Consider the following 25,228-nt stretch of genomic DNA (forward strand, 5'->3'; position numbering starts at 1 on the left):
AACGAAAGTGCCAAAACGTGACATTACGTACCATCCCATTCCGTCAGGATGCGTACTGGCCGACCGCCGTGACGATCGGGATCCGTCGCGTCCAGGACTACGGGGAGGGTGCGAACTTACCGACTATAGACACAGCACACCGATTATGACTTAGTAGATAAAATTACTGGTAGGAAATAGATAGTAGGATATTTCAAGAAGACCTGGAATGGTTTCCAGTTAAGGCCAGTCCAGTGCCAGGGGTACGCCCATTGGGATTAGCTCGGTGGGCACGGCCTAGAGATAGTAGGTTTGTATTCTGCTGGCACACTTGTAACGTTGCAGGATGTAGTTGTTAGTAGAGTAGGATAGAGTAGAAAGCATGGTAGGTTAACAGTAGGTCAAATAGTAGGAATACCCATACAGTAACTAACCTCCCATCCCGTAGCTGACTCTAACAATAAGTAGAGTCTTGGTAAATGCTGCTGAAAATTTGTAATTTTGTATGTAACTTCGACCAACTAATGTCTCAGGTGGTGGGTTACTTTGTATGATATTGGTTTTGATGAATAAAGATTTTTTTTTAAAAAGAGGCCACGGCTGTTATCCTTCACATGTTTATAGAATGAAAGCTCCGCTACCTCGGTACTGTGAAGCACACCCAACTAAAATTGCAGAGCTCAACCACGTGATACTAAGATCTTGACGTGGCAACAGACTCGCCACGAGTTCCTCAGAGCCTTGAACAGGGCAGGAACCCTTAATCTGGTAGGACCCGTTACGGCAGCTGTCCACTACGGAATATGTCAGTATTGCCGTGCTTCTGCACGAAGCAAATATCCAGTCAGACACAAAGGGTGCAGCGTGAGAAGATGTGATACATGGATAGCTTTGAAAGTATGAATCTACTAAATGCATCATGAAGTTTAACTGGTATTCATTCAATTTATACTGACTATGCTGTATATAAAAAAATACTATGCACTGGCTAAATGGTTAAGCCCAAGGGTTCAAATGGCTCTGAGCACTATGGGACTCAACTGCTGTGGTCATAAGTCCCCTAGAACTTAGAACTACTTAAACCTAACTAACCTAAGGACAGCACACAACATCCAGCCATCACGAGGCAGAGAAAATCCCTGACCCCGCCGGGAATCGAACCCGGGAACCCGGGCGTGGGAAGCGAGAACGCTACCGCACGACCACGAGAAGCGGTAAGCCCAAGGGTCAATAAATACAAAAACAAAAAAATGAAAACTGCTCGCATAACCAATAATTTGCCAGCACATAGGAGACAGTCAAGTTGTTGATTTCATTTCGAGCACAAAATTTTAAGTACCGACCCAATGGTCATCGCATGGAGCAAATTCTGCTGCTTCATGTGTCCACTGCCTGGACGACAAACAGACTGTAAACTATTATTGCTTCGTCCACCATTTTACTCGAGTTCGACTCCCGATGCCCATCACTCCCTTTGACGCTGTTTTGTTTTTTTGGAGGTTGCACTAGTTTTCCGGGAAATGTCCATTCTATTCGCTTTATTGAGGGTCACGCATAAAATATTGTATGAGTTCACAATAAAAAGGTGGTGGACAAAAGTAGCGGAAAGCCACCAAAGTACATGAAAAAGACTCAGTAATACTGAGATCTGCTGACTGTGGTGTGCCAGAGCAGATGCAACAATTCATCCTTGTCTCACAAAACGAATCCAAGATGTGTGAACAACGACGCTGTCGTCTTCGAACACAGCGTCACCATTGAGGAACAAGTTTTGTATCGTAGGATGGACCTGATCAACCACAATTGTCACATAACCATTGGCAGTAATGCGACTTTGCAGAGTAACAACGAGGCCCATGGAAAACCACGATACGGCTGCTCAAACAATCACCGAACCCCCGCCGTGTTTCGCTTTTGAGACGTAAGCTGTTCCAGAAGTTGTAAACAGTGTGAAACAAGACTCTTGTAATCAAATGACTTTCTTCCATTGCTCATTAGTCTATGTTTTATGGCTTCGGCACTACGGTTTCCTGTTAGAGGACATCACACACATCCATGCCCGAGGCGGGATTCGATCCTGCGACCGTAGTGGTCGCGCGGTTCCAGTTTGTAGCGCCTAGAGCCGCTCGGTCACCCCGGCCGGCCCACTAATGAGTGGTAATGGAATTCCAGCTTGCCCTGAATTTCCCTGGTCCTGGACCTTCTTTCGTGTAGTTTCGGTGCTGACAGGTTTCGTGAGTGCGACATTCAGGTCTCCAGTGACTTTTCGGCTGTCGTCCTCACAATTTTTGTCACAATCCTCGTCAATGAACGTCCGCGACGTTCGCTGAACACACAGGTCCGTCCACGGCATGACTTAGCGGATGATGTTGTTCCGCTTTCCCTGCATGCAGTGTAAACCCTCCGTAATGTCCTATTGAAACCTCGGCTACCTTTGTTAATGAAGTGCCGGCCGCGGTGGTCTCGCGGTTAAGGCGCTCAGTCCGGAACCGCGCGACTGCTACGGTCGCAGGTTCGAATCCTGCCTCGGGCATGGGTGTGTGTGATGTCCTTAGGTTAGTTAGGTTTAAGTAGTTCTAAGTTCTAGGGGACTTCTGACCACAGATGTTAAGTCCCATAGTGCTCAGAGCCATTTGTTAATGAAGCACGCACCATACGCGCACCAACAATAAGCCCACCTTCGATTTCAAGTTGGCTCTGACATAAAGCAGTCACGATTACACAGAACAGTCTTATGAGCGCCAATGACACTTTGGACATATTGAGGATATTACACAGGATACGTTCGTGGTCAATCAGAAAAACGCCGCCAGCAGTCTAGGCTACCATATGCACTTGTTTTCAATCATGCGTTTCTTACTATGTTACGTACCCTCTGTATATTACTGACTAAAGTACAAAGAGTAGTTGACAGACTTCTGAACACCACCGACGAAAGGCACTATATTTGTCTACTAATAACTTGGTATCAAAGTCTTAATCAGGTTATGTTACTCTTCCAAGAAGATCTAAATACATTCGTTTGGTTATGAATTTGGTGAGCGATCTTCATATTAGCTGGCAGGATGTCGATCCTGCAGTGGATGATGATGTTTGGTTTGTGGGGCGCTCAACTGCGTGGTTATCAGCGCCCGTACAATTATCCAATCTTTGCTCAGCCCAATTTCGCCACTTTCCTGGATGATGATGAAATGATGAGGACAACACAAACACCCAGTCATCTCGAGGCAGGTGAAAATCCCTGACCCCGCCGGGAATCGAACCCGGGACCCCGTGCTCGGGAAGCGAGAACGCTACCGCGAGACCACGAGCGGCGGACATCCTGCAGTGGACCTGCCGACTCTCCAGTTGAACTCCAGTTGACTCTCCATCTCGTTCTGCAGTCGTCGGTTGGTGCATCCCCATAAATACTCGACAGCCAGAAGCGGAAGAGCGATGCTCTGATTCCGTCCATGTTGTCGGCGCAGCAATACAGTGCGACGAAGTCGGCTCCATCCGGTTCACCACTGCGTCTGCTCTACGTCGGGCCGAAATTACACTACTGGCCATTAAAATTGCAACACCAAGAAGATGACGTGCTACAGACGCGAAATTTAACTGACAGGAAGAAGATGCTGTAATATGCAAATGATTAGCTTTTCAGAGCATTCACACAAGATTGGCGCCGGTGGCGACACCTACAACGTGCTGACATGAGGAAAGTTTCCAACCGATTTCTCATACACAAACAGCAGTTGACCGACGTTGCCTGGTGAAACGTTGTTGTGTTGTGTAAGGAGGAAAAATGCGTACCATCACGTTTCCGACTTTGATAAAGGTCGGATAGTAGCCTATCGCGATTGCGGTTTATCGTATCGTGACATTGCTGCTCGCACTGGACGAGATCCAATGGCTGTTAGCAGAATATGGAATCGGTGGGTTCAGGAGGGTAATACAGAACGCCGTGCTGGATCCCAACGGCCTCGTATCACTAACACTCGAGATGACAGGCATCTTATCCGCATGGCTGTAACGGATTGTGTGCAGCCACGTCTCGATCACTGAGTCAACAGATGGGGACGTTTGCAAGACAACACCATCTGCACGAACAGTTCGACGACGTTTGCAGCAGAAAGGACTATCATCTCTGAGACCATGGCTATGGTTACCCTAGACGCTGCATCACAGACAGGAGCGCCTGCGATGGTGTACTCAACGACGAACCTGGGTGCACGAATGGCAAAATGTCATTTTTTCGGATGAATCCAGATTCTGATTACAGCATCATGATGCTCGCAAACGTGTTCGGCGTCATCGCGGTGAACGCACATTGCAAGCGTCACTACTCTTGATGAGCTGTGGTATCGTGTTGAAGCTGCATGGGCAGCTGTACCTGTACACGCCATTCAAGCTCTGTTTGTCTCAATTCCCAGGCGTATCAAGGCCGTTATTACAGCCAGAGGTGGCTGTTCTGGGTACCGATTTCTCAGGATCTATGCACCGAAATTGCGTAAAAATGTAATCACATGTCAGTTCCAGTATAATATATTTGTTCAATGAATACCCGTTTATCATCTGCATTTCTTCTTGGTGTAGCAATTTTAATGGCTAGTAGGATATCATGTGGCCTGCAACATGCGCCTGCTGTGCAGGCAACCCTGCAGACTCTGCTGTAACGGGTGGAGCCTTCGTGGTCAATGGATACAACACAGCGTTTCGCAGCTCTGATCACATCCTGATAACCGGTGAGAACTCAAAACATGTTTGACGCACCCCAAGCCTTGTTTAAATTTAAACATAACTGCACAATTGGCAGCATCTTCTGAAGACTACTCCGTCGGTCGTCGTAATATGGTGAATACAACGGAAGCAACAACTCGTCTGATAACATGAAAGCAGTTCGTTAATCACAGGAAAGCTGCGAGATAATGCACGATACAGTCTCACTTGCGCTAACGACGTGTTCCGAATGCCGGCCGGAGAGGCCGAGCGGTACTAGGCAATGCAGTCTGGAACCGCGCGACCGCTACGGTTGCAGGTTCGAATCCTGCCTCGGGCATGAATGTATGTGATGTCCTTAGGTTAGTTAGGTTTAAGTAGTTCTCAGTTCAAGGGACTAATGACCTCAGCAGTTAAGTTCCATAGTGCTCAGAACCATTTGAACCATTTTGTTTTCGTTCCGAATGTCTCGTAGCCAATTTTAAATATTAGATATGTGTGCCGGTTTGGTAGTCGAAACCAGAATCGTTGCTTTTTGCGGTGAAATGGTCTACAGATTGAGCTATCCGAGTACGACTAACGATCGGCCTTCAAAGTTTTATTTCCGCCAGCAGCTCTCTTACTTTCGAAACCGTGACGATGGTTCGTGAGGTGAGCATGGATAGCTCAGTCGGTTGAAGAATATCGTGTTACGTGTCTCGTATGGACCTCACCTCTGCACGTAGCTCAACGGTTAAGGCAATAAGACACCAGATTTTGAGGCGGATGGACGTTGTATGTATTAAGGTACGACGTATGTTACGAGTTCGTGTAGACATTGCGCAAATAATCTACGTGCAGGAGGTTGTGGAGTGCTCCTCAATTAACGTACCATTTATTCGCATATATAACTTTCGAAGTGCGTAGAGTATTGATCTTTCACCCATTTTCGTGTTGTGTATGACTGGCAATGAGAGGCGAGTGACAGCTATATGAAAGATTCTCGTTTTTGAGAAAATGTAAAACAGATAACTGGCGAGAAACCTGATTTTAATCAAGCAATGATATCTTACAAGTGCTCTAAGGCTATTGACAATGTTGTTTAGTTAGAGTCAGACGTTTCTCAGTTCACAACAGACAATCGCTATGTTACAACTTAGAAGATTTGCACACGAAAGACACATGTTCTGCGTTCGTGTCTCGATAAGGCACATAGGTTTAATCTGCCAGGCAGATTCACATCAGCGCAAACTGCACTGCTCGGTGAAAATTCATTCTGTAAATTTCAGTGTCACTGCAGCATGACGTCAGTTCCTCACAGGTTGGACAAACAACTTGTTGTAAGTGTCCCAGAAGGGTATGAGACGTACATTATTGCCATTAATCTAATATCATCGTTTTAGTACAGAGAACTTTCACAGAAAGTGAGGAAGTTTATCTTATGTTCTCAGACTGGAACTATTATAACATTTCTATGGTGACTACAGAGACTTACTTTGGAAAGCATGAAGGGGCTTGAAGTAATAAGTTACACATCATTATTTGTTTATTATTTATTTAACCTGGCAAGATTAGGGCCATCAGGCCCTCTCTTACATCTAACCAGGCATTCTACTTATTTTATATTCATATGTTTTAGTAGGCATATTAAACTACATCTAGTACAAAAAGTGAAATAAACAATTACAAAGGCACACCTGGAAAAATACATACATATAGAGTTTATATTCGTAGATCATAAGTACTGTTATAATTAGACATTATTGAAGAGAGAAATTTTAGAAAGGAGTGCTAGCAGCAGGGAGTATGAGGGAGACTGATGGTGAAGGGAGGAGAGGAATAGAGAGGCATGATTAAACATAATTAAGGAAAATATAAAGGAAAAGAAGATTGCGTGGATGAAGAGGAAGGCATCTCAGGAGCAAGATAGGAGACGCTAGCTTTGCTATTTGACAGATGAGAGGATTGGCCTTGTACATTAATTTTGTGGAGAACGTTATGAGGATGATAGTAGGAAATGCTTCAGCTTCTTCTTAAAAGCATCAGGAGATTGAATTTTGCGCAAGGTAAGGGGGCACTTTGTTCCAGAGGCGTACTGCGGCAACTGAGAAGGAGTTTGCAAAAGTTTTTGTTTTGTGAGTCGGCACAGTTAGGATACCAGATAAGAGTGACCTCGCGTTTCGATTATGATAGCATGACAGGTTTTTAATCTCTGAAGCAAGGTACTGGGGTGCTTGCGCGCCGAGGACTCGGTGAAGTAGACATAGAGTGTGGTAGTCACGCAATTTGTCCGGCCGCAGCCACCATAGTTCGGAGTATGAAGCACTAACATGATCATATCGGCGAGTGTTGCAGGTGTAACGCACATTATGGCTCGTCATGTCATTTTTATTGAATGCTGAGTGTGACACAGATAAGTGATATTATTTTTCGACACAGTCAGCAAATTTCTGTAAGCAACGGCCGCAACGCTCTACTAGTCGCTCGATTCCTCGACGATGAACATTCGCTCCTTGGTCACGGAGCCATTCAAGAACCGGTGTGTCAACGAGCCCCATCACTTGAAAATCTCTTTATCCCCTAATGGTCTGCCAGCTTCCAAAAAAGATGGAAATTGCGTGGTGTGAGATCCTACTTTCTTTCCGATTAGCATAACTCGCTTCTGTGCAGCCTTGGTCAAATATCTCGCAGCATTTCACTGCGGCTGGACCTGACATTGTACTTGGTGCGTATACCGCCAGAATTTCGCAGTAAATCTGTGTGCAATTTGGACATTTTGTCCACAAGAATCATACGTCCCGTGTACCTTGAATTTTGACTAAGTTTCTCGTTTCAGCGGCATTTCATTCGCTCACTGTATCTTAGCTGGATTCTTGTTCGGCCAAATGCGACCTAAGAATGGCACACCAAACGTAAATCTCGAGAACTACTATTTGAAAGAGCAAAACAACCTGTCATCTGTACCCCATCATAAGTGTATGAATGGGACTTGGAACATGAGCTCTCTTCGGGCAATGAGACACTTGTGTTGCGCAGTGGTTTTAACTTGGGACGACATGTGTAACTTACGTTCTGAAGTCCCTACGTCCGTCGTGTTTTCCTTCCAGTTTTTCGAAGAAAAACCCATACTCCAAAATCCTGTGAAAACGAAGGTGTCTCTTCTAATATGAGAGCCGGTCTTTGATTCAGGAATATAACCAAATATACAAAGCCCTTTGTGATTTTGTATTTGGTAGGAGTGTGTCTTTAACTGTGTTACATTAATACCTATAGCTCACGTTCATCATTTTATGATGACTTCTGGTTTATATTCTGCTTTAGCTGCAGTCGATGTAACGTCAAGGTTTCTTAGCTAGAGGTCATGTATTTATAAGGAATCGGTACCATTATCTTTAATTACTGAGCAGGTTCTGTTTGTAGCGATTTATCCACTTATAGTCAACGTTACCGTCGTGATTTTTCATGTCTCTTTCCACACACACACACACACACACACACACACACACACACACACACACATATGACGAAATTTATTTGAGAGGAACAAAATTGTATTGCTCTTTTATGTCTCAGGTCTGGAGGTTTACATTTAATCTGCCATTCTTACGTGACATATAGGCGGACAGGCATCCAGCTGCTGTATACATCTCGCACCACGTATCAGCACAGTCAAATACGGTTATTCGACTACGGGAGACACAACGTAAGGCAATCGTAAGGTTTAACGAAACGTGTTCTGCAGAGTCAGGAGTGTGGAACTGCTGAAATCAACACTGGCAATGAATGCGTCCACTGGGATTGCTAAGTACCCGTTCCAGTGAATAGACTGAAAACTATGTAACTGATAGCGTCGTTTCTTACTGTGCTTTACGTGCTGTGCGATTGTCGTTTCATGATAATCTATTTTTATGGGCATGTCCTAAGTATTGTATCCAGTGATTGTACGTAGGTCATGTGTCACATAGCGTCGTTCCTAACCATGTATGCGTCTCATCGTTTCCCTATAATTTCTATTTTTTGGCTCAATAATTAACCTATACAGAATGAAAATTTCCTTCATATATATTTTTTCCCTCTCACGTAACCTTCGTTATATCCGTATGTGGAAAGATAAACGAAAAATAATTATAGCTACATTGACTATAGGTGGAAAAATCGCAGCGAACAGAACCTGCTCTGTAATTAAAGATAATGGTACAGAATCCTTTTAAGCACAAGCCCTCTAGCTAAAGAACCTTGACATTACACTAATTACAGCTGAAAGAGAATATAAATTTCCAATAGAAAACAACGACTGCAGCACTTCGCCAGGTATCTGGAAACCGGACGGCTATATGCAACACCAGCGTGGGAAGGTGCGCCATGGAGATTACATGTTGTTATGACATAGGAGCCTTACCAGTACACTGACGCTATGCATGTATCACGCAACACCGTCACAGAGGACTCTTTGATGTCCGCGTTTCACTTCAGTCCTTCTCGTTGGATATTCATATTACAGGAAGGCTCAGGGTTGATGATAATTACAATATGGCAATGTAACTCGATTCGATTGCAACATGGCAATGTCACTAGATTCGATTACGTATCTCTGTCTTTTTACCGAGCGAGGTGGCGCAGTGGTTAGCACACTGGACTCGCATTCGGGAGGACAACGGTTCAATCCCGCGTCCGGCCATCCTGATTTAGGTTTTCCGTGATTTCCCTAAATCGCTCCAGGCAAATGCCGCGATGGTTCCTTTGAAAGGGTATGGCCGAATTCCTTCCCCGTCATTCCCTAATCCGATGAGACCGATGACCTCGTAGTTTGGTCTCTTCCCCCAAAACAACCAACCAATCTGTCTTTTTTCAGCAATATTATTTTCATATGAGGCACCAGAAATCCTAGGGCCCTATTGAAAGACCTAATTTATAGACGTACTCCTCTACGATTCCACAGCAGAAGACGGCTATCTTGCATAGTGTGTCCCATATATTTTGACTACGCCAGGCAACTTTCCGTCCAGAAGACAAATAAGAAATGAGTGATGCAACTATTGCTTAGATACCAGGGGGACATTAATGAGCATGATAGCCTCTTTGTAATTTTCTTCGTTAGGAAGATATGAACAGCATATACTCTTTTTAAAATAGAACCCATTAGGTTTTACTAGGTAACCCACTTTCTATCCTCAAGTTCTGTTCAAAACCGTAACGCAAAATTGACATATACTCTCCTGTAGCAGCACTGTGCAAGTACAAGGGATAACTGAATGACCGGTGTGAATATTCCTTGCGGTTTCATTAGTTTACCGTCAGCCGCAGAAAGTGGACGAGTACATTATTCCTTGAAAAAACTTAGGTTTTTTTTTCAGATCACCACACAGCTCTAGGACAGTGCCAAATCGACCTGCATGTTTCATCTATGTGTTCTCTTCAGTAGACACAAGTAGGAGTGAATTTCAGTGTCACTGAAGATTGAGAGCTATGCGTTGGGTTGGAACTTGAAATCAAAACTCTGCCTTTTCTGGACCATTCTGCTATCAATTAAAAATCCTGCCAGGTCCTATTACAAGTTACACTCTATCAGTATTTGCGTTCTGCTCTCGAACCGAGGGTGGAACTGACGTGTCTCTGACACTAAAGTCATTTCAGACTGAACAGTAGCTCACCTGGAGCAGGACTGGGGAAACGATTCACCCTGGCTTCATCAAGTGAAACATCCCAGTGTCTGAGATTTCGGGAATTCATACAAAGATCAAACCATGACAGGTGGACAGATATTTGAGCGTCGCAATCCCAGTTTATGTGATTTATGTTTTCAGTGATTTTCGTAAATCACCTAGGACGAATAGCGGAGCGTGTAGGTCACGGACTACTGGCATTTTAGTCCAAACTAGTGCTCCGCCTCAAATGACCTGCCCCTAGAGGGGATGCTAAAATGTAACATTCTAACCTTCCTTCTTACTCCTGTTACGTGATTATTAGTATTACGAACTCTACATCTTAATCATTGTGTCACTTCTCCCGGTTCGCTCGTACGTTTCAAATGTCGACACACTCTCCCTTGCACAGCTTAATCATTAGCATTCATAAGAGAAAGCGAATGGTGAACAACAGCTTCCGCAAATGTGGTCATTGAACAAATGTATGAAACATGCAGGTCAAATTGGCCGAGAGTCTAGCAATAACATATTGCTCACAGTGTATGCTTTTGAAGATATTTTTATCATCAGGTGTGGCTAGATGTGGCGTTTTACTACTTGTATGAAAAAGCTGTTGAGTTCTCAGACATATCAGTAAGTATGAAAGGTGTTTTGAATCGTAAAAAAAGGATTATATAACGAAAAACCATAAATTACTGTCCATATGCATTGGCGTTACAGTCTTTCGTGTAGTTTTTACTACATCGTCACAAAGTCAGCTAAAACTACTTCCAGAACGATAAGAATCGAAATACCAGCAACACTTTAATACGTTTCGGGAAATTCTTTAGACAGTTTGTGCTCAGTTCTCGCTGCTATCTCTTCGGCGCCATGAGCTGTACGCCGGAGTTGCGCTATGCGACCGGGTTACAGATCGAATGTCTGTCGCGCCCGTTCGATGGGCGTGGCCAAGAAGTGTTGCGTTAAGAGTGTCTCTGTGTTATTTTTCTCTGTTTGCTTTTTACGCCTCTGTCAGTTCAGAGATCTTTGGTACACGACTTCTCCTGCAGCGTATAAAATAGCGCAGATAAGTGCGCTTATTTCTTATTAATCTCTTAGGTCGATTTGAGACATGTGAGAGAGTCAGATAACAAATATAAACCGATTCAAAGAGTAACAATTTGATATACGATGAAACAGCTTAGCACTGTGACGAAAGGGAATATGGCAAACAAACAAAAATTTGTGGGGCTCACATCCATGAATGGCATCCGTTAATGAATCAATTAGGTTGCTGCAGATCGCATTATGCCACCCACATTAAACCTGAGATACTATGTCTCAAAATGAACGCTTTTGAAGCAAATAGTTGAAATTCCTGGTGCTTGTGCACAACATCAGTACGAATTATTGCTCTAAGATCTCTCTTCAGTACTTGTAAGTGACAACAGTATTTCAAGCTGTGTATTGGTAGTGTGCTGCAATTGTACAGCACATACTTGAAACGATGTCATAACCGAATATTAAAAAGTACCGTTGTTAGTATAAAACTTAACCTTCAGTAAAATAAAATCTATAGTAGCTCTTATAGATTTAGATCCATGGCCAATAAAATTAAGAAACCTTGTAATTCATTTTCTGGAACGACAAAAATTCACCGCTGAGAAATATATAATTCACAGAGGAGAAGTACTGAAACTTCACCTCTCTTAGTACTTCATTTGGTCTCTCCTGGAAGTTTACTTGATGCAGTGTGAGGAAACTTTACCTCTCTGGTGTCCATATTATCCTAAGTTCCCAATCGAATGTTGGAGTAACTTGTAACCCAAGCGGCTAATTAAATCGATACGGGGTATTAGCGGAACCCCGCAGTGCGGAATGAAAGGGTTCGCCCACCGTAACTCAACGGAGAGGCTCTTTCGTTCCAATCAATTTAACCTTGCAATTCAGAGGTGAAAACATATATTAGGGATAGCGGCTCGTGTGCTGAGGGTACTGGTTACGGAAACCAAGTCAACTAATATAATAATTTCACCTTACGATGATTATGAAAGAATTTGTAAGATTATCGTAACGCATTTATTTGCAAAATACGGCGAGTGTATTATCATGAAATAGACACACTCTGTCACAGTTTTTGAAATTTATCTTCATGTTTCAGAACCACTACAAATTTATGGTCATTCATCAAATATACTTTGTTACGGAGCTCTTCTCGAAGCTGAGAGGTATTGTTTGGAGGCTAGTCATTACCAATACATAATTTGTAAAATTTACTAAGCCCAATATATTGTAAGATGTTCGTGTTACTATTACGTAATTACAAATGTATTTAATTCTGAAAAACACCCTATATCCGATTACCCCATATATCACCGTATATATATGTAGCGTCATTCCAATTACTTTTTTTACGATATTTAAAATTGATTTTGTAAAATGTTGACTTCTTAATGACTATCGAACATCGTCTCTTACTTTAGAAAATAAAACTATGCATGCTATACTCACAAACATAGTTGAAGTATCCAAAGGACAATCTAAAAGTTGCGGGAAACTTCTCCGTCTCAAAAAAAACTTTCAAAAATTATTAACGGTTCTGTAAAACGGAGAAAAACTAAAGACACTGGCAGCTGAATTAACCCAAGCAGATAATTTTCTAAACTACAGATTAGGATTTTTCTCTGTAACCACAAAAGGTGGTCCAATGAAAATGGCTTTGTTTTTGGATTCAGACAATATCTTATATTATGATGTCTACTGAGAGTCATATATGCGACAGGATTTCGATCATAGCTAATTGCTCGAGCTATCAATCTGTTTTACTTTACAAGACATCGTTAAGGTTCAAGTTCAATAATAATAATGGGCCTTTTTCGAATACAAGTACAAGAAATATTCCGCTAAATGTTTCTAGGGTACCTGAGTAGGTCCCAGTGTAATGTCAGCTATCTTCCTTGCAGATATTTCATTGTAAAAAGTTTTGTTCGAGTGCAAGTAACTGGAGATATTGTTGTACATTGAAGAAGCGCACAAAAAAGCGAGATGCGGTATTGGCAGAGACGCGTTCACTTACTTATGGCACGAACTGAGAGAACAGAAGTGGCTGAGCCTACCTAAGATATCCATGACGAGTGTCGGCTGTCCACTGTCGGTGCGCGGTGCCTCTCACACGGGCATCGGCGCGGCTCGGTTCGGCGCACGCACACAGCGGCCGCACGTGCGGTGGAGGCGGAGGCGGCGGCGACGTCGGCTGCCCGGCTGGCGCGTCCTGCCCCTGGCGTCGCTGCGTGCGGGCCGCCCCGCCGACCACGTGACGTCACAGCACGCACAGTGCATCGCCGCCGCCGCGACGCTAGGGGCCCGCGCCCGACTAGGAGGGTGGGGGTGGCGAAAATACGGAAAGGGGGCTGTCCGGCCGCTTCCCCCTCCCGGCCGCCACGAGGGACGCTGCGCCGCTGCATGGCGCATCGATTATTACGTATGCGCATTGTCGACGGAAAGAGCCGAGCGCTGCCGAACGCCGCAGGGGAGGCCCCGAAGCTCCACCCCGTCGGCGCTCGGCGCGCGGTGTCGGCAGACGCTCTCGAAGCGCCGTCGTGAGAGGACGCGTAGCGGACCGGCTGGCGCTGGCGGATTCCGCAGCCGTCGCCTCTGACAGGCGTAACTGAAGAATCATGTCTGAGACCTCCGTAATCATTTTAATACAATAAAGCCACACAAATATCGCCTCTCACTTTTTAAATTATGTCGGAATAATGATCTCGACTGTTGCCAGTGATAATCTTCAGACTATTCCATGTTGCTAGTTGAAAGTTGCCATCTAATGGCTTCCAGGGGCAACACACACGTCATTTTAATATTTTATACAATTATTAGAGGAGTTTAAAAATTTAAAAACCTGTTATAGTCTACCCTTTAAGAGGTATTATCTTGTGTCAATGATTTAACACAACGTATAAAGTTTTAAAGTTATAAACTATGTACGTGTCATGAGGCTGTATACCTCATGGTTCGCAAATTGCCTATATTAATTAAATACTTGAGAATGAGACCACTTAGCGACTTCCTTTCATATAATTTCAGACCTTTTCGAAACTTTTTCCCGTATCTATTAAATGAGAAGAAAGGAGTAGGATTGTACGCAGCTGATCGTAACGTGACATACATATAATCATACTGTAATTACTGTGAATCAAATTTGATGTTTCATTTTTATTTGCGCACTACTTTTGTATGCAATCTTTTTCTTAGTGTTCTGTCATCAAATGACTAATCTTCACCTGTTTAATCTTTTATTATATCAGTACCTGAAGATAAACTCCGTTAGAATTCTAAACAGTAATCGGAATAAAAGTAGAAAGCGATCCAGGCTTCCTTTGACTTTTCTTCATTATGATTTTTTGGTGTTATGTTATGTTATGTTAACCGGGGACCTAGAAACGACGAAGAGGCTCCGTCCCCGCCGCATCCGCAGTGGTCCACAACCCCACGACGACTATCACAGTCCACTTCACCCCTCCGCCACCCCACACCGAACCCAGGGTGGTTGTGCAGTTCAGCCCCCGGTGGACCCCCCAGGGAACGTCTCACAACAGACGAGTGTAACCCCTATGTTCTGTGGTAGAGTAATGGTGGTGTACGCGAACCTGGAGAACTTGTTTGCACAGCAATCGTCGACATAATGAGGTGGAATAAGGGAAACCAGCCCACATTCACCGATGCAGATGGAAAACCGCCTAAAAACAATCCACAGACTTGGCGGTTCACCGGACCCCGACACAAATCCACCGGGCAGATTCGTGTCGGGGACCGGCGCTCCTTCCCGCCCGGAAAGCAGTGCATTAGACTGCACGGGCAACCGGGCGGGCTTTTTTTTTTTTTGGTGTTAGTTGGACTTCAAAATCACCCTGGATAGGTAAGCGACAGCCACTCAGGTACCAGGCTAAGTACTGAATAAACATGATTTTTTTTAATTAAGCGTAATTCTCAGAGCTCAACTACAAAAGTAGGGTTAAGAAAAAACAGTTATTTCAACAGATTGTGTAATAAATCGGTGAGAGATTCTCAAAATATTGATTGTTAATTGCCGGAATATTCGAGGTAAAGCCTCGGAGATCACGTATCTCATAGAAGACAGTCGCTCCCCATGTCACACTAGTAAATGAGAATCGGTGATAGCCGTAAGTAGATAGTAGCCAAATTTTCGACAGCACAACAGGCGCATGTATCAGAAGGACAGACTGAATTCACCAAGAGTAGTCCACGTTTACACTTGTGATGGAGCAGGAGAAAGAAAAAGGAACGTAGCACGTAGACTACATTGTGTCTAATGAAACACGCCACTTATCTCCTTGTCAAATTACATAGTGAACTAAAATCGACGAGATTGTCATATGTATTGAAGGATAAATCCAAACACATATTTCAGTGTGGTAAAAAGATTAGTGTGGAAATCTTGAGGACGTCAAACTGCACGAGTAATACCACGAAGTGGTATCATATGAGACGATCACATAAAATAAGTTAGTTGGAAGGTGAATGGAAGACTTAGATTCTTCGAAAGGATTAGCCTGTAAAGGAAACCGCATGGCAGACGCTTTTGCGAGCAACTGCAGTATTCGTATTTGCTATTCTCATTTTACAACAGCGTCATCAGTTTCCTTTAGTGGTTTGATGCAGACCACTACAGCTTCCTCTCCTGTGTCATTATTACAAAGTAAGACCTAAAAGAGAACTGTGCAATCCGACATGTCGAAACCTGCCCTGAAATTTTTTGTATGAGAAGAATACACCGAAAGAAACACAATGTGAAAACTTTAGCTGCTAAGACCCAATGCACATATTTTGAGATAACCAAAATTCGTAGCTCGCCAGGTGGCTGGAGAGATGTACACCCCTGCTGTACCTGTAGCAGAGAGGGCATGCGAAACACGATGGGCACCAACCTTGGTTGTCGGCACATTGGTAAACATATAACATGGCACAGCGCGATTTTAATTTTTAAAGCGAATTTCAGTTTTCGTTGATAGTTTTTCTTACAGAATAGTTGACAAGAACTATACGCTCGAATCTGAAATTTATTTGATTTTCATAATAATTAGCAGCTACTTTTGCAGTATTGCTAAGTATTAGCAATGGAGATAAAACTGAATTAATCTTCTGTTTGATTTCTTAGGATACATTGCTAATAACACCTATCTTTGTGCAAGTCCAAAAGATGAAATATGAAGAACTTGGTATGGAATCGAAATCACCTACTTCTCCTAAAGACTTACAGATGTGTTGCTACTTAATTTCTTGGACATTCATTCCAATAATTTCAGATTTTCGTTAGAGATTGTGGAACCATGAGAATAAACAGAAAATAACTCGGACGATACGACGTATCGTTGACTGTTGTCTTCATTAAAGCCTAGAACCAAAAAAAGAGTACATTACAATTCCAAAGAAAACCTTCACCGTAACATCTTTCAGCAAGAAAGGGAAGGTTGTAAAATTTTTGCTAAAATGAAAGAGCAGGAAGACGCTTAAACTTAAGCAGTGTGCAAAGCGGGTTGCGTTTCGTAAAAATCTGAACATGAACTCCATAAATGGAAGAAAGGTTTACACGATGTACAAAGTATGCGCCAAAATGAAACTCGCGAAACTGTTCGAAAGATTTAGAACTGCTCATGAGTGCAAACGCACCTTAGGGAGGGAGATCAGTCAGATTTCATGCAAAATGATTTTTATCGTTTCGAGCGAAAAAGAAAAAGACACAGTCTCTTGCGCAGTTGCAGTCGATGAGTCCTATGACACATTTGTATAAAACAAAGCCAATAATAAGTATCCGCAGCTTTATCTGTCTTCAAACACAAAGGCAAATTATGACCAAAAATTAAAGAAAACGACTATTCCTTTGCAAAAATCTTGTAATAGATGTTGCAAAATGTGGAAAAATTGGAAAGAATAATCTTCAATGTTACATCCGAAACGTCTTCTTACGATTTCCAGAAAATAATGCATTGCTTTTGTTGGACTCTTGGCCTGGAAACAACGGTACCTCTGTCATCAAGAGGGCGACGAAATATATATAATTCAGATTCCACCAGGAACTAATAGTGAGATTCAGCCTCTCGATAAAATGCTTTCCTAGAGTGTGAAGCTTTTTCAGACAATTTTAAGAGAGTATAATTTCCTGACAGCTCTTTATAATTTCAGGTTTATTGCTAAAGTTCAGTCACTGCTGCAGTGTTTGTTTGCATAATCACATTTTGCGACTTTGATCAAGTATGCATGGTACGCAGCACATGAAGCAGAGCAAAGGTCACGAACATTTCTTACTCCGTTCCAGTTCTATCTAAATAAAACTACTAATTACCGTGACGTGACTGAAGGCATTAAACTTTCTTTTATCAGGTGTGCCCGGTGCGAGAAAAATGTTTGATTTCGTCATCCAATTTTTATGACGAGTTTAGAGAATAAACAAAGAACTGTTTCAAAAAAAAATGGTTCAAATTGCTCTGATCACTATGGGACTTAACATCTATGGTCATCAGTCCCCTAGAACTTAGAACTACTTAAACCTAACTAACCTAAGGACAGCACACAACACCCAGTCATCACGAGGCAGAGAAAATGCCTGACCCCGACGGTAATCGAAACCGGGAACCCGGGCGTGGGAAGCGAGAACGCTACCGCACGACCAGGAGCTGCGGACAAAAAACTGTTTCATTGTTAGCAAAATATAAATTATTCAGAGATTATCATAGGAGCTGTGCTACAGATATGGTTATAAAGTATTTCGTGTCAACAAATTAAAGTTCCCATAGATGGAAGTTGTCTGTAATGTGACATCATACACGGCTTTGACTATCTTTCTTCTGCTAGTCACTTGCGTAACCCGAAACAGCTGTCGATATCAACTGCATGTTATTCAAAAAAATTAATGATTTCAGAAATTTTTGGTATGGCGTAAGTGCTTAAAATTCATTTCTGTGCACTTCTGGCTTCGCGTTACGCGGCGCTACGTTTTCTTGTCACGGCTGCGTCTGCTTGTCCGCCGATTCGTGCGTTGGGCGGGAAGCGTTGTACAGACAGTTCTTATAATCGGTTCATCGTGAGGCAGGAATGAGTAACTTCAACATTTTTAAATACTTGTAGTGTGCCTTAGCAACTAAAATTTTGGCAGTGCATTTCTTTGGGTGTAGTCTTGCTGCGTGAAAAATTTCAGTGTAGATTTCGCCATGTCGAATTGAGCCATTCCCTAGGTAGACCCAAAATTCTCGATTATTTGTTGAATATATTTGCAATCTCTGTCTCTCCCTGCAGTTCTTGCCCTTTACGGCTCCCTCTGGTATCATGAAAGTTATTCTGCGGTGTCTTAACACTTACCGTATCATTCAATGCCAGAAGTGCGAGACAACTTAACCGGATTAGGACTGAATAATATAAAAGACGTTTGCAGGATGGTTCCGCAACGAAGAAACAGATCTTTAGAATTGGTGAAGAAGGACAAACATAGGTGTAGAATACGGGAAATCACGGTACTGATGACGACAAACTTTAAGTGGATTCATTTTTAATGTAATTTTATTTATCCTAACAACCTGCACAAGATGCTATATTAACATCTGTAGTTCATGAATGCATCCCCAATCTTCTTTGTAGAGGTGTGATGTCGTTGAACAAAATTTCGTCGTTTCCAACACTGTTGGTATCCGAATGACGTCACAGGCAGAAATTAATGGGCTCCGGAACGCCCTATACTTGCAATGTTAAAATAACGCTTATAAATTCATCTTTCCTCACAAAGTATTTGAGGTAGGAAGTTGAACTTTTTACAGATTATTTATTGGAATATGGGCTACAACTTAACACAGGGATTTTACAAAATTTTGGTTCAGTTATTAAAGATGACTTTTTTCAATTGTAATGAAAATTCACAACATTTTTTTTGCAATTTTTTATTTATATATTCAAAAATATACAGTTTTTTGGAAAAAGGCTGTGTGAAATTATGCAGAAGGTACTGTGTAACATTTACTGAAAGTTTGAAACAAATATGTTTGGAAGATCCTTAGAAAACATGTAATTAGTATGAGAAAATAAAAGTTTTGGGAATCGAGCGACAAAGATTGGATTAACTTTTTAGTGCATTCCAGGTCCATAGGATGGATTATCTTCATCCTCTGCAAACTCCTCCTCCAGATTCCTCTTGTTCCTCCTCTTGTTTACTCTTGCTTGTATTTCTAGACTCTTTACAGCTCTGTCTGCAGCCCGAAGGCGTTCCTTGTCTAAAGCAAGCATCGCTCGTACCATGTTAGAACCTATCTTCATTCCCATATTTCTAAATACCTTGCACCTTACAATGTTGCCATCATTGAAAGTCGCAACAGCATCATACACACCAAAGTGAAGTGTTTCTATTCCAACAAATACAGTCTTGGGGATTCTCGACCATATAACACTATTTACACTTTCATTGGGGTTTTGAGTTTTTCCGTGAATACACTTTTTCAACAGTTCAGGTGCTGCTAAGTCTCTGAAAATAGGTTTTATCACCTCCATTACTGCATGAGGCAGACTATGCTTATGAGTGTACACTTCACCAGTTAGCAATCCTTTGTTATATTTACACCAACTGTCTTCTTCTTTGGGATACAAGCTATGTTGGGGATTTTCATCGGTTGAAGAAGTATGAAAAAAAGAGCCCAAACAGCCTTCTTCATTTCGTCGACACTTTGTGTATTTTGCCTAATAGCCATTCCATAATAGTTCTGTATTTTGTCAATTACACTGTCAGTTAACCTTCCCTTCCCATCCAACCCTTTACCATCACTGAGTTTTTGTTTTTTGTACGAAGCTTTCAGTCGCCGAAGTCTTGTTCCCATTCGCTTCTGTACGTGTCCAATACACTCAAATTTCTGCACTACAACATCATCACCATAGGGCTTTAGTCCTTGAACATGTTTGAAACTTTTAGAATCACCGTCACCAAGGTAATTAACATATCGCACAGCGCCACAGTGGGTCTCTCCCATGTAGAACACATTTCAAAAATAATTTAAAAATAGTTGTAGTCTTCGGAATTGAATAAATTATATATCTATTAAAAGGTAATAGTCTGCAGATTCAGAAAACGCAAAAAAGTAAAAATTGAACTTTTCATGATTTTGAGCCTTTCCGGAGCCCCTTAAGAGAAGAGTTAAGGAGCCAGTGGAAGATTGAGTGGCAACGAACTAAAAACGGGGGAAACGGAAAACAGTATTTTCCTACTATCCAGCTACATTTAAAGATTAAACTGCCAATGTGATGTCGTCAGTCATAGGACCACACCGCCGCCTGAGAAATCGATCCGCCGGATGCGATTCTCTCGATAAACAGAACAGAAGAACGGCTGCGCTAGCCAAAGAGTACACAGCCAGTCGCAGTACTTACGCTCGCCGCTAGGTGGCGCTAGGCACTTCATGTATAGCAGGAGTGTAGTGCAGTTGTGCCAGTCCACAGTTCGTAGCCGCGCTCAGTGTTCAGCCAGCGCCGATGTTAGTCAGTCATCGTCTGCAGCTCAATCGTTGCTGCCATCCAGTCTTCGTAGCCCAGTGCCAAGTTAGTCTTCAAATTCACCGGATTCGACATTCAAGACTACGAGAGACTAATTCGTCACTGCGAGGTTGGTGACTTGTAAATTATGTCATTCTACAGACCCTTAGTCTAGTCACATCTTCTATAATTGTCAGCCAACAGATCATGGACTACAACAAAGTAAGAAATACTTTCCTATTTTGTACTCATGCTAATTAATTGTGTTTTTCCTGTTGTAGGTACCAAGCAGTCTTGGCGTAGTAGAACCCACGTTTCCACCTCCTCGGCTACCTCATATTTGCTGGATGGTCTCGGTTATGGTGGAAGATCGAGAGCCATCGGTCAGTATCACCGAATCTTGCAGCCATGTTAACGGCCCATGGAAAATCAAATGCCTATTATAAACAGTGCAGTATAACTGACAACACATTGTGCACATGTAATGGAGATCAGCTTACTGACCACTGCTTTTAGCTTGTAGTAATCTAACTAAGGACACTGTCAGGAGAGGCAAATATCTGAAAAGGTTGACGATGGCCCATGAATAAAGCAGACTTAGTCCATAAATTCATAATAAATTACTACATTTTTTTTTTGATTCGGTAAGATTCGCAGTTAGATGAAAGTTTTGAGTACCACAAATACTTCAGATGAATGCTAGAAAGCTAACAAATTGTAATAATATCTCAAAACAAAGTTATGAACATTTAGATTTAAATATGATATTTATTAATTTGTTAAGTTTTTATATATTCTTAGTTAGTATTTGGAAAGTAAAGTACATGGTGCAATCGCTTGAATTGTATTGTCTCTGTTAATCTAAAATTTTACAGATTCATTCTATGTTAATCTTCAAACATGTAATATTACAATGCTTTGGAGTAGGATAAATAAATGAATAACGTTATGTCACAGGCAGTAATAATTCGTTCCAACTGATTATCTATACTTCGACAAGCGCCTCGTGCACAAGCTTTGTTACATGACCTCACAGTTTCCATTTTATTGCCCCTAATTTATCCTAATTCATTCTGTAACAGGATATAAGACCAACTCATTAGCACCGATTGTGTATACAATTCATCTTGTAAACACAGTCTTCGGACCTGCGCACCCGTACATGATGACAGACCGCATCAGCGTGCATATCACGCCACTAACAGTGCATTAGGAGAGTATGCACTACGCCCGACATCATGCACATCTACACATTGTCGTGTCTGCCAAACCGGTCATGTTAACAATTACAAAAATATACTCAGCCGTAGCCTATCCCGATGCTATTTAGTCTTTACATAGGGCAAGCTATGAAAGAAACCAAGGAGAAATTTGTAAAGATAATTCAAGATTACGGCGAATAAATAATACTTTTGAGGATATCTGATGAAACTGAAATTTTCTCAGTGACTTGAAAGAGCAATGTAATTAGTATTATTAAAAAGACATTATAAGATGAACCTCAAAAAAAGTAATGAAAATGGAAATGAAATACAGAATTAAATTAGACGATGATGAGCGAATTAGATTAGAAAGAGAACCGGTAGCAGAGTATGGCCTGCATAGAAATGTCAATATTAATTGAAAGCCTATTCATCATCACTGTCCCAGTTGCAATTTATGCACACAAAAAATAATGCGTTTCCAGCTGGAATTTCACGAATATCTTTGTTCACCGCTAGTAAAATGTTTGTATTTTATTGTGTTAATTGGTGTAAATAACATTGTAGTTTTGTTTAACGCCAATAAACCTTGTGGCGTTCTGTGATATGCATAAACGTGCCGCCATAGATGAGTAAACTTGTCCCATATCAGAGGCACGCATACGCTTTCGACTTGGGCCTCAATAAAATTATTATGTAATTTATAGATAGAAGTATACAGAGTGTTTGGAGATTCCCATTACGGATTTCTAGTGTTTGTAGAGGAGAGTGAGTACGTAATATTTTGAATAGGGCACATATATCCAACGACGCTAAAGAGGTTCAAAGTTATAGGCGCTGGCGATTGTACGCTCGTATGTGTATTTTATACACGGGGTGATTCCGTGATGTTGCAGACTTTCAAGGAGAATGGAGAAAGTTAAATCTACCAATATGAGGTGAGGACACCTGTACCGGAAACGAACTATTCTAAAGCTATGAGCGAAACCGGTCTGATAACTCAAACAGGGGAATACCTGTACCGGTACTGTTGTTGCAAAGATTGTAGGACAGGCAACTTTCAGAGTTGGTAGTATTGGCCAAAATAAGAAAAAATGTAATGAAATTTTGCCTCTAAAATGCATACCTTAAGAAGTATGAGCACTTGTTTAGTAGAAGAGATGTGTTTCACTGTATCCAAAACGAACAAGTGCTCATGGCTCCTTAGGTATGCATTTTAGAACCCATGTTTAGTAGACAGTTCTCCTTGTTTTGGTCCATACTACCGTCTCTGAAAGCTTCTTAGCAACAACAGTACCAGCATACGTGTTCCACTGTCGGAGGTATTAGAATGATATTCGCTTGCAATTTTCGACTCGTTCGTTTCCGAGCTACGGACCCTTGCACCAAATTGATACATTTATCAGTCTCCGTCATCCCTGAATGTCTGCAGCATAACCAGGGAAATCAACACGTATGTACACTGTGATGCACCTTTTGCCTTTCCTTTATGTTTTCGTCTTCTTTAAAGGCAAAGAGACAAGATGAAGCGGTAGCCCATCATAGAGCCTATGCCTACCGTCATGTATTTTTTGACTTTCAGTTGTTAATAAACAGAGGATTTTTTCTGGTACCGGTAGGAGCAAGGAGGGATTCGCGCTCGGCTAGTGAAAGAGTGAGAAGCACGTCAATATTTTAGCGAGTAATTGTAGACCGCCATTTTGGGGTCGCTATGAATAAGTGAGGAGTGTGGATTTTATATGTGCACCGTTCAGAAAAATACAGTATTGTTTTATTAACAGAAAGGTCGTGTGAGTTGTTATTTCAAATAGTGCAATAATTACAACCACTGAAGCCCACCTGTGTACTTTGGAAAATTACGAAGATCCGATAAGCTTAATAGGAACACGGTCAAGACTTCAAACGTGAACGCGGCGACCAAACATAGTATTATAAAGAATGGTAAGCACAAATCTACAGCGGAGAAAGAAACTACTCCGCCCTGCAAAATAATATGAACTAATACGGACTTATTTCCAGGCACAGCTCAGCTTATTGTGCTTGTCATTCACGCCGAAAAATTAATCTCATTAATTCAATACATTTTAAGAAGCCACGCATATTATTATCATCTATTTCATTATTTTATTATACTATAAAGTGGCGACCGTGACAGGACGATACGCAGTGGGCAAAACTGTGAGTACTAGTATTGTTAGGAAAATGAATATACATGTATGTTAACGATTTCTTTATGTTCCATGTACGCTGATGATGTGACGGAGACGATGATGTGGTACTGAAGAAATGCTATAAAAAGGAAATAATAAATAAATTAGAAGGAAAAAAGGCGACAGTACCGAGAGCACACAACAAAGCACAATAGAGGAAGTACGATTTACAAGACAACAATCAGGTAGGACTGCGCAATGCATATAGAGAATGCGTTCCCAGTAGACCTATTAGAAAATCCATCCACCTATTTCCTAAATTCCAGAACCTAAAGCTTCAGATATTAACGCTATTGTAGTCAAGTGGAGATAATGACATTTCTTTATTAGTATAGAAAGTATATTGACTAAAGAATAGCTGAGACTATAATTACATACAACTGTATATGCATTTTTTTTCGCGTGAGAAGTAGCGCGGAAGTAAATCTTAAAAAAGAAAATTTTTATTTTGATAACTGCAGTGGTATAAGGATTTCTATAATGGAGGGTCAAAACAATAAGGAAATGTCATTCGAAAATCATAATGCGAATGTAGTGGATGTTCATTTGCAAAATGCAACAATGAGTGGTTTGGAACTGTTTAACGGTGATTATTTGGATGCTGGGCGCGACATGCCATTGTTGCATTCGACGCCCGTGAATACAGAACATTTAATTACAAGCAATACGTTAATTACAGTAGACGTAACTAATGGCACCTCGAGGCCAGAGAATATTTTAAATGAGAGCAGTACGCGTAGTACGGACGCAGATGTTGACAGGCGTAGGCCGGAAGTGAATACGGAAGATATGCAAGCCTTATTTCGAGCCTTAACAGAATCCATACAAACAAGCATGAATGCAATGAAAGCAGACATAAATTCAAAAATGTCGGGCTTAGAGACTAAAATGTCAAGTTTACAAACGATACAAGCAGACATGACTAACATGAAAGCAGACATGACCACAGTGAAGTCCGAGATCGAGAAGGTTAATACAAACATGACACACATTTCAGACGACGTAAAAAATT

The 25,228-nt window shown here is 41.8% G+C and overlaps 1 protein-coding gene across 1 annotated transcript in view; it reads right to left on the reverse strand.

Moving 5' to 3' along the window:
- Positions 1-13,534, reverse strand: part of LOC126175808 (complexin) — a 747,913-nt gene extending 734,379 nt beyond the window's left edge. Inside the window, exon 1 of the mRNA XM_049922797.1 lies at positions 13,397-13,534. Coding sequence (XP_049778754.1) covers positions 13,397-13,409 — 13 coding nt within the window. The 5' untranslated portion in view covers positions 13,410-13,534. The remainder of the gene's footprint in view (positions 1-13,396) is intronic.
- Positions 13,535-25,228: the final 11,694 nt, after the last annotated feature.

Source organism: Schistocerca cancellata, chromosome 3 (genome assembly GCF_023864275.1).
Source record: "Schistocerca cancellata isolate TAMUIC-IGC-003103 chromosome 3, iqSchCanc2.1, whole genome shotgun sequence".
Lineage (NCBI taxonomy): Eukaryota > Metazoa > Arthropoda > Insecta > Orthoptera > Acrididae > Schistocerca > Schistocerca cancellata.